The sequence below is a fragment of the Suricata suricatta genome, chromosome 16, assembly GCF_006229205.1.
Source record: "Suricata suricatta isolate VVHF042 chromosome 16, meerkat_22Aug2017_6uvM2_HiC, whole genome shotgun sequence".
Taxonomy (NCBI): Eukaryota; Metazoa; Chordata; class Mammalia; order Carnivora; family Herpestidae; genus Suricata; species Suricata suricatta.
Genome location: NC_043715.1, coordinates 50,492,337 through 50,505,446, shown reverse-complemented (window position 1 = coordinate 50,505,446; position 13,110 = coordinate 50,492,337). Strand labels below are relative to the sequence as shown.

Here is a 13,110-nt window from a genome sequence, read left to right as displayed (position 1 = left end):
AGGTTGTGTTATGGGGACCATGACCTTCATTTCCATGCTCCTCAAGTTGCTCGTGTTAATTCAGGGAATTTCACCCAATCTCCCAGGAGCAACTGGGAAGGAGAGCGAAGGGGACTTAGTTAAGACAAAAAGAATGGCCCTCTCCTTCCAACCGCTTTCTAGGAACCCAAGCCGGTGAATTCTGCCAGGGCTGTAAGATCTACCCACTATCGGTTATGAGAACATGGAGAAAATGCATTTGAGAACCTTCAACAGGACTAACTCTGCAAAAACAAGTCTAGGGACGCTCATCCTTAGTGAAGAGGGTGAAGGAGTATGGCCAGGCAGGTGACACGTCAGCCCCATGAGATGAAATGAGCATCAGCACACGTGTCTCATATCAGCATCACAAAGACCGGATGCTCTGCCCGTAATGCAGTCAAATCATGACCAACATCAACCAACCGACGAAAAATGGTATCAGAGAGCACAGCAAACCCCAGCGGGAAGGAGGTGGGGCTCGCACAGGGGCTCATGTTGGTGAGAACATCTGTGTGTCAATACGTAACGAAGGTAGCACGTGTCAAAAATGCACAAGGCGGGGCGCCTGGGTGGCTCAGTCGGTACAGCGTCCGGCTTCAGCTCAGGTCACGATCTCGCGGTTCGTGGGTTCGAGCCCCACGTCGGGCTCTGTGCTGACAGCTCAGGGCCTGGAGCCTGTCTTCAGATTCTGTGTCTCCCTCTCTCTCTGACCCTCCCCCGCTCACGCGCTCTCTCTCAAAAATAAATAAAACATTAAAAAGAAAAAGAAAATGCACATGGCGAGGTTGAAGAGGCAAACAGAGTCCATTCATCACCTTGTAGGATTTTATTAGAGAACCAGGCTGTCAAAGAATGAATTCTGGTCGCGGCTGAAGGATGCGGCGATGGAAGGCAGCAATGCTAACATGAATGTGCTTCTCTCCTACGTGTTTACTCATCTGTGCCTTGGAATTAGGAGCGGGGAAGAAGGGCTTTCTTGTATCTATGACAATCCTAGTATCTCTGCAGGATGTAGGCTTTGGGGGAATTTAAGGGATGAATGCTGAAAGAGGGTTTTCTCACTGCCCTACCCCCATGACGAGTCTCCGGAAGTGTGATTCTTACAAGGATTCCATTGAGACAACACCGAAGGCGTTTCCATAGTCCTTAGATTCATCGGGTGTCTCTCCAAGATGGGGACAAACGTCTACCAACGGTGAAAAAAGAGTAGACTTTCCAGAGACCTTCCCTCCACAGGGTGTGACTATGTAAATGGGTGAATGGGCCCATTTCTATCCTTCAGGGAAAACGGGCTCCCTCCCTTCCAAAACGTCCTCACGGGGGCTCGGTAGTTTGAGAAAACTAATGAAGCCTTTCCCACATTCCTTGCATTCATAGGACATCTCGCAACTGTGATTTTTATTTAAAGTGTATTTACCTATGTAGGCAATCTCTACGGCCAGCGTGGAACTTGAACTCACGCCCTTGGGGTCGCGCCTTTCCGGATGGGCTCGCCGGGTGCCCGTCAGTTGTGAATTTTTTGATGTTTCTTAAACCTGTGAGGCGTGATGAAGGTTTTCCCACACTCCTCACATTTGTAGGGTTTTGCTACGGTGTGCACCCTCCTGTGTTCCGTAAGTTTCGAGAACTCACTGAAGATTTCCCCGCATCGCCCACACTTATAGGGCTTCTTGATAATGTGCTTTTGTAAATGTTTGTTGAGGTGTAAGGAATATTTAAAGGCTTTCCCGCACGTCTGGCATTTGTAGGGTTTCTCTCCGGTGTGGAGGTCCATGTGTCTCAGGAGCGAGGACTGATACAGGTACGACTTCTTGCATTCTGGACATTTGTATTTCCCGCCTGCAGGCTTAGTTTTCGAGCGTGCGTCAGAACCCGCGGGCCGGGCCGGGCGTTTCTCACCTTGCTTGTGCTCACAATTGGCCTCTGCCGTGTGGTAGCGCCTCCTGGCCTCGGGGATCAAGCTGCTTTGGACGGTGACGTCACACGCATGCTCACAGGTGGTCTCTGTGCCGGGAGTCTTGTATACGCGGAGGGAAACGGCCTCCCCAAAGGCGTTTCCAAACGGAGCCCATTGGTGAACGTGCAGCCCGGCGCACCCTCCGTTACCCGCACGAAGCACACCGGGACCGGGCGCCCACGTGTGTGGCCCCGGCTGCGTCGGATTTCTCGCAACCGAGGCCCATGCAATGCTTTGCCATAAAGCTCGATCATATTCATTGCTTCTGTAGATCACTGGGTGGCTGACGAGGACAGGACTTTGTTTCAGAATATCGGAGCCCCAGGGTGGGACGCAGGGGCTCACGAACTCGCTCTGCGGCGGCGGCACAAGCTCTGCGCTTGGTTTAGGACCGTCCTTCGTTGCGTGATGTTCACGGATCCTGACCAGAGACTGGCCCTGGTCATGGAGCCCGGCGGCTTGCCACAGTCCCCACTCCCTTCGCCAGAGCGGCCCCTCTGTTTCGGGGCACGTCCAGTCTCCTCCCCAAGGGGACGGCCAGGAACTGTTGCTCATGGCGCACACTCTGCTTCCTCCCTGAAGCGTCTTCTCGGAGAGAATGTCCTGCCCAGGGGTTGAGTTCTTGGTTTTGTGTTGATTTACCGAATCTGAAATAAAGGGCACACAGAGTGAAGGTCTTTGTTGAGCAGTACGGTGGGGATTGGAGATGATCTAACGTAGGAGGGCGCCCAGGTGGGTTTCTTTTCATTTTTCTTAACGTTTATTTTTGAGAGTTAGAGGGACAGAACGTGAGCAGGGGAGGAGCAGAGACAGAGGGAGACACAGAATCGGAAGCAGGCTCCAGGCTCCGTGTTTACAGCTCGACGCGGGGCTCGAACCCACAAACCGGGAGATCATGACCTGAGCTGAAGTCAGACGCTCAACTGACTGAGCCCCCCAGGCGCCCTGGTGGGTTTCTTTTCAAATGGTCGCTCAGCGTGTGCGAGGAAAACATGAAAGGGACGGAAGAGCAAAGAGCAAGAGAACCAAAAGACACCAGGGATTCGGGCTGTGTCAGGGGCTCGAGGGCAGTGCGGGCAGGTTCTGTGTGGACCCGACTTGCTAAGGAACGGTTTTCCGGGGATCAGGGGAGGGTGTAGTGAGGAAGGTGTAGCCTCATGGAAGAGGACTAGACAGACAGTCGGCCACGGACTGACTTTGTGTCGCCCACAAATCTGTATGTGGAAGCCCCCCGCCCCGGCGATGGTATTTGGGGGGGAGGGCATCAGGGAGCTAATCAGGTCTGGATGAGGATGTGACCATGGGGCCCCCATGAGGGGACTGGTGTCCTTACGGAGGTAGAACAGAATTCCCTGTCTCTCTAGCCCGCGAGGACACGGCGGTAAGAAGGCGGGTCTGCAAGCCAAGAAGAGAGTCCTGGCTGGGAACCAAACCTACTGTCACCTTGACCTTGGACTTCCCAGACTCTTGTGGTTTGTGGGTTCGAGCCCTGTGTCGGGCTCTGTGCTGACAGCTCAGAGCCTGGAGCCTGCTTCGGATTCAGTGTCTCCCTCTCTCTGCCCTCCCCCACTTGCACTCTGTCTCTTTCTCTCTCTCAAAAATAAACATTAAAAAAATGAAATAAATTCCACATTGTGAAATCCTTCCTTGTAAGGATTCATGCGAGCAGGTGCATGGGTAAAATTACCCCGGACCTGCTTCTTGTTCCTCCAAATGTGAGACCAGACTAGGGTGCCTTGTTGAGATCCTGGTCACGGGAACACAAGACAGCACATGACATTAAGACAATGGTGCAGGAAACAGAAGCCTTCCCTGAAACAGGGGTGTACGCTTTGGTCTATAGGGGTTGTGACGCTAAGCACGTGAGTGTGCAACAAAGTGGCCCTTCCATTTTCCTCCTGAAGGCACTGTGCTCCGTGTTCACCCCCCGGAGGGTCGACCAAGGGCTGGGACTCACGGAGAGAATACAAATGTACCGCGATGGACAGATTCCCTCTTTCGTGGGGTAATACCCCGCGTCCACCACTTGGGGGCAGCAGCCGCGTCTCGGTTACTGAGCTACCCTGGTTCCATTTCTCAGCACACCTCCGGGAAGGCGGGAGGTGCCTGACGCACGTGGGTCCCCGCCACCGGTAAGTGCGGGAGGGGGGCGTCCTCACCCACGGAGGCCAGGTTCCTGCAGTTCTCCAGCATCACGTCTCTGTAGAGATTTCTCTGCGCAGGGTCCAGCAGGGCCCACTCCTCCCTGGTGAAATTCACGGCCACGTCTGTGAAGGTCACGGAGTCCTAAAACAACACCCCCGTTTGGGGCTCTGTTAGCAGTTGAGTTGTGTCCCCTCCCCAAAGACAGGTCGACGTCTTAACCCGCGGTACCTATGAAGGTGACCCGATTTGGAAATAAGGCGTTTGCGCATGTCAAAGAGGTACCATGATGTCATGTATATATATATACATGACTTACACTGTGTCTTTCCCTCTCAAAAATAAACATTTAAAAAATTTAAAACAAAAAACAAAACAAAACAACCCACCTCCAAAAACCTGTTGTGTGGACTGCTACAATCATTTTGTGAAAAAAAATTTTTTTAATACAGAAAATCTGATATCCCTGTGGCGCCTGGGTGGCTCAGGCAGTTAAGCATCCAACTTTGGCTCAGGTCACAATCTCATGGTTTGTGGGTTCGAGTCCCGCGTTGGGTTCTGTGCTGTCATGGCAGACAGAACCTGCTTCGGATCCTGTGTTCTCCCCCCTCCCCTCCCCACGCCTGGCCTAAAACTCTCAAAAATAAATAACCATTAAAATTTTTTAATTAAAAAAAAAGGAAACAGGAGCGTGTGTGTGGCTCAGTTGGTTAAGCGTCCGACTTCAGCTCAGGTCATGATCTCATGGTTCGTGGGTTCAAGCCCCACATTGGGCTTTGTGCTGACAGCTCAGAGCCTGGAGCCTGCTTCGGATTCTGTGTCTCCCTCTCTCTCTGCCCCTCCCCTGCTCACACTGTCTCTCTCTCTCTCTCTCTCTCTCTCTAAAAATGAATAAGACATTAAAAAAGGAAAAAAAATGATCTGATAGCTTCAAATCTACTACCTATAATTCTACTCCAAGATTTATGTTGTGGAACCAAATTTCGAAACTGAATTGGATGCCTTAGGTCTGGGGAGGAGCCTGAGCGTGGGATTTCTAACAAGTTCCCCGTCGCTGCCCGTTTTGCTGGCCTGCAGTCCGCACTCCACCGCCAAGCGGCAGAGGAAACTTCCGCGTGGAGAGCGGAAGAACGCGGGGACAAAACTGATCAGGGCGGAGCTTGTCCAAGTAGCGACAGGGGTGGGCGTGGCTACAACGTGGGTCAGCAGCAGAGGCGCAGACTGAGAACCGCACTGTTTCCAGGGGAGACGCGCTGAGATACAAGGAGCTATGTGTCCCAATGGCTAAAAGTCTCTCTCAGACGGTGCAGCCAAAAACAAAACAAAACAAAACAAAACAGAACGGCATGAACATCTGTGAAGACACATTTGCATACAAACAGCAAATCAAGCAAAACACAGAAGCACTGCAAATCTTTACACTTCTACGGGTGTTCGTTTTATTATGACTATCATTTCATTGCAGGTCTGAAAATGCTTCAAATGTACACGTACGGGGGAAGAGAAAAGAAAACCGAAAGAATGATCGGTAGAACCTTCAAGATGGTGGGGCACCTGGGTGGCCGAGGGCTGAGCGTCTGACTCTCGGTGTCATTGGACTCATGGTCTCAGTGTTCGTGGATTTGAGTCGTGTGTCAAGCTCCGAGCTGACGGTATGGAGCCTGCTTGGGATTCTCTCTCTCTCTCTCTCTCTCTCTCTCTCTCTCTGCGCCCCTCCCCCACTCAAGTGCTCGCTCTCTCAAAATAAATTTTAAAAATTTCTAGATGGTGATTAACCCCAGAAGGGAGCAAGGCAGTGGGGTCAAGGATGGGCCGAGGCCATCTAACCAACAGCAGCATCCAATTCTTTAATCTGAGAACCTACCTATTTATTATATTATTTAAAAAAAATTCTATTTGTGGGGTGCCTGCTGGCTTAGTTGGTAGAGTGTGCAACTCTTAACCTCAGAGTCCTGAGCTCAAGCCCCATGGCATGGGGCTTACTAAAATACAATACAATATAATAAAGTAAAGTAAAATAAAACAAAGGAAAATACAAGATAAAATAAAAAGATTAATTCTTAAGTTTTATGTACTCTTGTCTTTATGAAATTTTTCATAAACTTAATTGACATATTAAAACTTAATTTTATTGGGGCGTCTGGGTGCTCAGTCGGTTAAGCATCAACTTCAGCTCAGGTCATGATCTCACTGTTCATGAGTTCAAGCCCCGCGTCGGACTCTGTGCTGACAGCTCAGAGCCTGGAGCCTGCTTCCGATTCTGTGTCTCCCTCTCTCTCTGCCCCTCCCTCACTCATGCTCTGTCTCTCAAAAATAACATTTAAAAATTTTTAAGCTTAATTGATTTATTCTGCCATGTAATCTCCACCCAATCCATTATTGCTTTCATTTTTTCCATTTATTTTTGAAAAGATTTTACTTTAAGTAATCTCTATGCCCAACATGGGGCTTGAACCCACAGTCCCAAGATCAAGAGTCCCACATTCCACTGACTGAGCCAGCCAGGTACCTCTCATGCTCGGTTTTAAAAAGCTTAGCAGTACAGCGGCTCCTGGCTGGCTATAGAGCGTGTGATTCTTGATCCCCGGGTTTTGAGTTCGAGCCTCACGTTGGGTGCGGAGGTTTCTTAAAAATAAAATCTTTAGGGGCGCCTGGGTGGCTCAGTCGGTTAAGCCTCCGACTTCGGCTCAGGTCAGATCTCACATTCGTGGGTTCGAGTCCCGCATCAGGCTCTGTGCTGACAGCTAGCTCAGAGCCTGGAGCCTGCTTCCGGTTCTGTGTCTCCTTCTCTCTCTGCCCCTCCCCCTCTCATGCTCTGTCTCTGTATCAAAAGTAAATAAAAACATTTAAAAAGTTATTTAAAAAAATAAATAAAATCTTTAAATAGAGAGGTGGGGAGAAAGCTTGGTAGTACAAAAGAACTTTCTATTCTTTTTTAATATTTATTTATTTTTGAGAGAGACACAGACAGACACAGACACAGAATCCAAAGCAGGCTCCAGGTTCGGAGCTGTCAGCAGAGAGTCGGGTGGTGGGCTGGGGGAGGGGGAGGGGTTTAAACCCACGAACCTCAAGATCACGGCCAGTGCCAAAGTCGGATGTTTAACCTACTGAGCCACCCAAGTGCTCCAGTACAAAATAACTTTCTAACCATTTGCGTTAAATCACGTTAAGTGTGACCACACATAATACAGGGAAAATGAAATGCTCTAAAGAGCAAAGAACCTTTTAAAATGTGGCCACACCATTATCTTGCTGAGAAACTTTTTTTTTTTAATATTTTATTTATTTTTGATACAGAGCATGAGAGGGGGAGGGGAAGAGAGAGAAGGAGACACAGAACTGGAAGCAGGCTCCAGCCTCTGAGCTAGCTGTCAGCACAGAGCCTGACTCGGGGCTTGAACCCACAAACATGAGATCTGACCTGAGCCGAAGTCGGAGGCCTAACCAACTGAGCCACCCAGGCGCCCCTATCTTGCTGAGAAACTTTAGCAGTAATGTTTTTATTCTTTATCTTTATCTTAAGTATACTTATTTATTTTTTAAAAAATAACCTCTACATTCTACGTGGGGCTCAAAGTCATGACCCTGAGATCAAGAGTCACACGCTCCTCCAACCCACCAAGCTTGCCAAGGGCCCCCCCAGTAATATTTAAAGCAATTTTTTTTAAGTTTTTTTCTTATTGTTGAGAGAAACAGAGACAGAGAGTGAGTGGGGGAGGGGCAGAGAGAGAGAGGGAGACACAGAATCGGAAGCAGGCTCCAGGCTCTGAGCTGTCCGCAGAGAGCCGGAAGTGGGGCTTGAATCCACGAACTGTGAGATCATGACCTGAGCAGAAGTCAGATGCTTAACTGACCAAGCCACCCAGCTGCCCCTCCCCCAGTAACGCTTTTATAGAATCAAATACCCTAGTCTGTCTCCAAAGACCTGCTTGCTGCCTTTGGTCCTTTGGTCAGGAAGTTTTTCTGAATCTGTAACATTAGTTGCAGAAGAGTGTACAACGGGCTCATTTTCATGGAATAAAGGACAAATAAGGAGCCCTGAAAAGATATGCAAAGGTCTAAAAGGCAGTGGCCCCTGGGGGGCCGCGGGTCTTGAACAGACTGAACTCGGGCAGATGGAGGAGGGGCTTCTAAGTCGACTCAAACCACAGCAATTTTTCTTTTTCTTCTAATTAAAAAAAATTTTTTTAATGTCTTATTTATTTTTGAGACAGAGAGAGACAGAGCATGAGCGGGGAGGGGCAGAGAGAGAGAGGGAGACGCAGAATCTGAAGACAGGCTCCAGGCTCTGAGCTGTCAGCACAGAGCCCAACGCGGGGCTCGAACCCACGAACATGAGATCATGACTTGAGCCAAAGTTGGAGGCTTACCTGACTGAGCCACCCACGCATTCCTCTTTTGTTTATTTGTAAGAGACAGAGCATGAGCAGGGGAGGGACAGAGAGAGGGAGGCGCAGAATTCAAAGCAGGCTCTGTAGCAGGGCAACGTTGAAAAGACCACCAAACGCCGAATTGAAGCGAGGCAAAATTTTGGCAAAATTTTATTCACAGCTGGGCCAGACCTGACCTCCTGATGGTAAGAGCCAGTGCAGAGAACGGCCCCGAGCAAAGGTTGCAGCGGGATTATATACACATATTCAGCATCCCGTGGTAGCCAATTACACTGCGACACACAGACACTAGTTTTGGTGGGAAACTATCAATTTAGTTTTGTTCTTTTATAAGATGACCAATCATAGTGACTAAGCAAATTTGTCTGTAGGCGTGGTCTTGGCTGGATCTTAGCAACCATAGAAAAGGGATGGGGAAGTAGTTTGCAGCAAATTGTCTATTACATTCCATAAGCAGTTTAACCCATTACATTCCATAAGCTGACCCATAACAGGCTCCAGGCTCTGAGCTGTCAGCACAGAGCCCCATGCGGGGCTCGAACTCACGGACTGTGAGATCATCACCTGAACCAAAGTCAGATGCTTAACTGAGCCACCCAGGTGCCCCCACCACACCAAGTTTTCAAACACACTGATCTGTGACATATTCCAGAAATAAATTATTAAGCAAAATACAGGAGCACTGGGCTGGCTCAGTAGGTTAAGCGTCCAACTTCGGCTCAGGTCATGATCTCATAGTCCGTGGGTTTGAGCCCCGCATCGGGCTCTGTGCCGACAGCTCGGAGCCTGGAGCCTGCTTCAGATTCTGTGTCTCCCTCTCTTTCCACCCCTCCCCTGCTTGCGTTCTGTCTCTGTCTCAAAAAAAAAATATGTATATATATAAACATTAAAAAAATTAAGCAAAATACAGTTTACAATTAAAGAATTTATAATGCAACTGACGAGGTTGACTTTTTTACTCTCAAGTCATGTTTTCCTGCTATAATAAAAATTCCTTCTATTGCAAAGAGTTAATGGCTTTAGAATTCTCCAGGGCCATAACCTGCCAGAAATCAGTGATCTTCCAGGAGGAACTGTGTTCCCACAGCTTTTTTTTTTAATTTAATATTTTAAAGTTTACTTATTTACTTTGAGAGACACAGAGAGAACAAAAGGGGAAGGGGCAGAGAGAGAGAAGGAGAGAGAGAACCCCAAGCAGGCTCCACACTGTCTGCGCAGAGCCCGATGTGGGGCTCGAACTCATGAACCGAATTCCCACATCTTAAATACATCGATTCCATTTAAAAAAGAGGCAACCGTCCTACTTTGAAAATCTCAAAATCAAAAATTAAATACATCGATTCCATTTAAAAAAGAGGCAACCGTCCTACTTTGAAAATCTCAAAATCAAAAATTGATGTTGGGTGTCCAGGATCCCCCCTGTATTCATTCCTCTAAGGTTTAGGTGAATCCAGGTTTTCACAAACCAAAAGGAACTGTGACCCTCAAATTATATAAAGGCATTAAGTGCTTGGGCGTTGGGATCAGACAGGGAGGGAACCAGCAGTGAAGTCAAAGGGACTTTTTTTCCCCTTGCTATACTGTTTCCTAACTTACTGATAAACTTTGTTTCCTAAAACTTGTAGCCGGTTTGATATCTTATCACGTCGGGAAGAAAAGAACATTCTCTGGCCTGGGGGATCTTGAGTCCCTTTGACGGAGACGCAGCCTCAATCTGCAACCTGCAGCGGGACTTCCGATAAGGGGTTTGGGACACCGCATTCCTCCTCTATCTTGACCTTGTAGTTTCCAAGGGAACATCCAGACCGGATAACTCCTTTACACTCGGCTCAGTTTGAACCTATCTAAGCCCGGGTCAATTTACATTTACCTTGATTTCCACCCTCCATGCGTGCCGCCCCCCAGCCTATAAAAACTCCAACCCTTCCACAAACCTTCCAACTGGGGCTCTAGGTGAGTCCCTGGTGACCTCAGACACACTAGTCTGGGGCCAGTGGGAAACAGACAGAGGGAATGCCCGATCCTGGGCAGGACCAGGTTAGCAGGTAGGCAGATGATCCGATCCGCTTCTGGCAGATGAGACACACCCCCCTCCCGGGGAGGGTCCGGACCCCGACCTTACTGGGGTAGAGAAGTGACAAACACAATTCGTTCAGACCCTGGGGTCTGATCCTGCCACTTCCACTTGAACTCCATTCCACCTGCTCTTTTAGAAACGCCCTCCGCTGAGGTCTCGGTTCCCCGCAAAGGAAGAAAGTGCCCGTTGGGCCAGACTCAGACCCCGAAATCCTCTCTCTGGGAGAAGAGAACCCGATGGCCCATCCTCTCTCGAGCTGAATGTGCCCGGAACTTTCCAGGGCGCCCTCATCACGACGGGCTGCAAGGCTTTCGTGGATCCGACCGGCACCCCCGCGCCCCACACCCCGGTCCGATCTGCACGCCGATCTCTCCCTGCGCACCCCGCACCCCCGGGCCCACGGTGTGGGGGCCGGCCCCTTCCCCGGGGGGCAGGACGAGGGGCGCACTGAGGGCTCAGCACGCGGCCTCCCCTCCCCTCCGGGGCCGAGACACCCGGGCTTCCGCGGACAGGTTCTCCCGACTGCCCGGAACCCGACCCGGTCCCGCCCGCGGTGTGGGCCCGGCCACAACCCGCACACTCACCATCCCTGCGGCACCGGCTTCTGGACGCGTCTGCGGGCCCCAGAGCTCATTCCCTGCACGAGACAGACGGCTGCAGGGCTGCGGACGACGGAGGGGCGGGATTGCAAAATTAATAAGAAGCAAATAACGTAAAACGCGACGCCCTCCCCAACGGGGATCGACGGCAGCGATTCGTCCAGCCGGGGCCTTTCGTAACTGCTTCCGGACCCCCCCCCCCCAAATGGACGGCTGAAGGGGTGGGGGCAGGGGAAGGAGGAGCCAGCAGGGAGGGGACCCCAGGACCCGCCCTGGGACCCCCCCCCCCCCCCGCACCGAGGGTCCTGCAGGACTTTCTCCCCAGCCACTCCCGAGGGCACAGTCGGGAGGAGGGGTCCTCAGTTTCCCTCCCAGCCCCCCCTTCTTGTCCTTCCTCTGCCTCCCTCACCCCGTGAGCCCCGACTAGCTGGTGACCTGCGGGGTCAGCGCAAAGAGTTCTAACAAAATCCTGTGCTGACCGTTACTGGGATCGAACCGGCGGTCCTGCCGCGAGCGACAGGAACGTCCTCCCATCCCCACTTCCAAGGGCAGAGAACAGCCGCCGGACGCCAGCCGGCGGGGACGCGGCTCCAGGTCCCCACCCCGACCGCGTCAAGGCGGGTCCGCGGAATACCGCCTGCACCCGCGACTCGGAGACTGCTTCGGACGGTCCCCAGCCAGGCCTGAGTGACATCCTCCCCACTCACCCCCGCCCCGTTCCCGCCTCCTCCCCGCCACACCTCCACCCTGCCCCTCCCCTCCGGCCCTCCCTCCAAGATAGAGGCCAGCCCCGCCGGCTCCCAGGCTCTCTAGGAGAGAAAGGCAGGGAGCCAGGGGAAGTCAGTGAAATCAATTAAGCTTTTATGAAATGTCTCATTTCTGGTAATGCAATTCTACCCTGAGGCTTACACGGTCTAATATCACTCTAAACCTAAACTCGTTATTTAAAAAGTAACCACCCACCCAAGGTGGGGCTCAAACAACCCTGTGATCAAGAGTCCAACGCACCCCTGACTGGGACAGCTGGGAGCTCCTAAATTTGTTTTTTAAGCCAGACTTTATGGGGCGCCTGGGTGGCGCAGGGGGTTAAGCGTCTGACTTCAGCTCAGGTCATGATCTCATGGTTTGTAGGTTCAAGCCCAGCGTGGGGCTCTGTGCTGACAGCTCAGAGCCTGCTTTGGATTCTGCGCCTGCCCATCCCGTGCAGCCTGCCCATCCCCTGCTTGCACGCCGTCTCTCTCTCTCTCAAAATTAAACAGCATTAAAAAATTAAAAAAATATATTTAAAAAAGACTTTATTACTATTATTATTAAAGCAGTATTAGGTTTACAACAAAACCGAGGAGCTACAGAGATGTCCCATATGTCCGCTGTCCCAAACCAGACATAGTGTCCTTCTTATGAACATTAGTGACCAGAATGCTCTTTTTAAAATTTTAATTTTAATAAAAATTTAATTAGTTAATTTTTAATTGTTTTTAATTAATTTGTTTTTCACACTGGGTGTGAAGCCCAGTGCAGGGGTCCAATTCACCACCGGGAGATCAAGACCTGAGCTGAGATCAAGAGTCAGATGCTTAACCCTCTGAGTCACCCAGGTGACCCATACTTCTTTTAACTAGAGATAAACCGACGTTGGTACAGGGTAATGGTCCGAAGTCTACAGTACCTTAGGGTTCACGCTTGGTGTTGTATATTCTTTAAAAAAATTTTTTTAATGTATATTTTATTTATTTAAGTAATCGCTATCCCCAAGGTGGGGCTCGAACTCACAACCCCGAGATCGAGAGTCACTCGCTTCTCCAACTGAGGCAGCCAGGTGCCCCTGATGTGTATTCTATGGATTTGGACAAATGTGTAACAGCCTATGTCCACCTTTATTCAGTGTTCTCATTGCTCTAAAAATCCCCTACGCTCTCT

At 50.4% G+C, this 13,110-nt stretch overlaps 1 protein-coding gene across 4 annotated transcripts; it reads right to left on the bottom strand.

Moving 5' to 3' along the window:
- Window positions 1–828: 828 nt before the first annotated feature.
- ZNF114 (zinc finger protein 114) lies at window positions 829–11,887 on the bottom strand. 4 transcript variants are annotated; one of them, XM_029925345.1, is made up of 4 exons: window positions 11,670–11,887; window positions 11,176–11,253; window positions 4,138–4,264; window positions 829–2,625 (listed from the first exon to the last, which is right to left on the bottom strand). In XM_029925345.1, the coding sequence occupies exons 2-4, from the start codon at window positions 11,176–11,178 to the stop codon at window positions 1,526–1,528; spliced, it is 1,230 nt and encodes a 409-aa protein (XP_029781205.1). In that variant the 5' UTR covers window positions 11,179–11,253; window positions 11,670–11,887; the 3' UTR covers window positions 829–1,525. The 4 variants fall into 4 exon arrangements, with proteins under 4 accessions (XP_029781205.1, XP_029781206.1, XP_029781204.1 ...); XM_029925346.1 differs by lacking the exon at window positions 11,670–11,887 and adding an exon at window positions 11,626–11,654; XM_029925344.1 differs by lacking the exon at window positions 11,670–11,887 and adding an exon at window positions 11,600–11,647.
- Window positions 11,888–13,110: the final 1,223 nt, after the last annotated feature.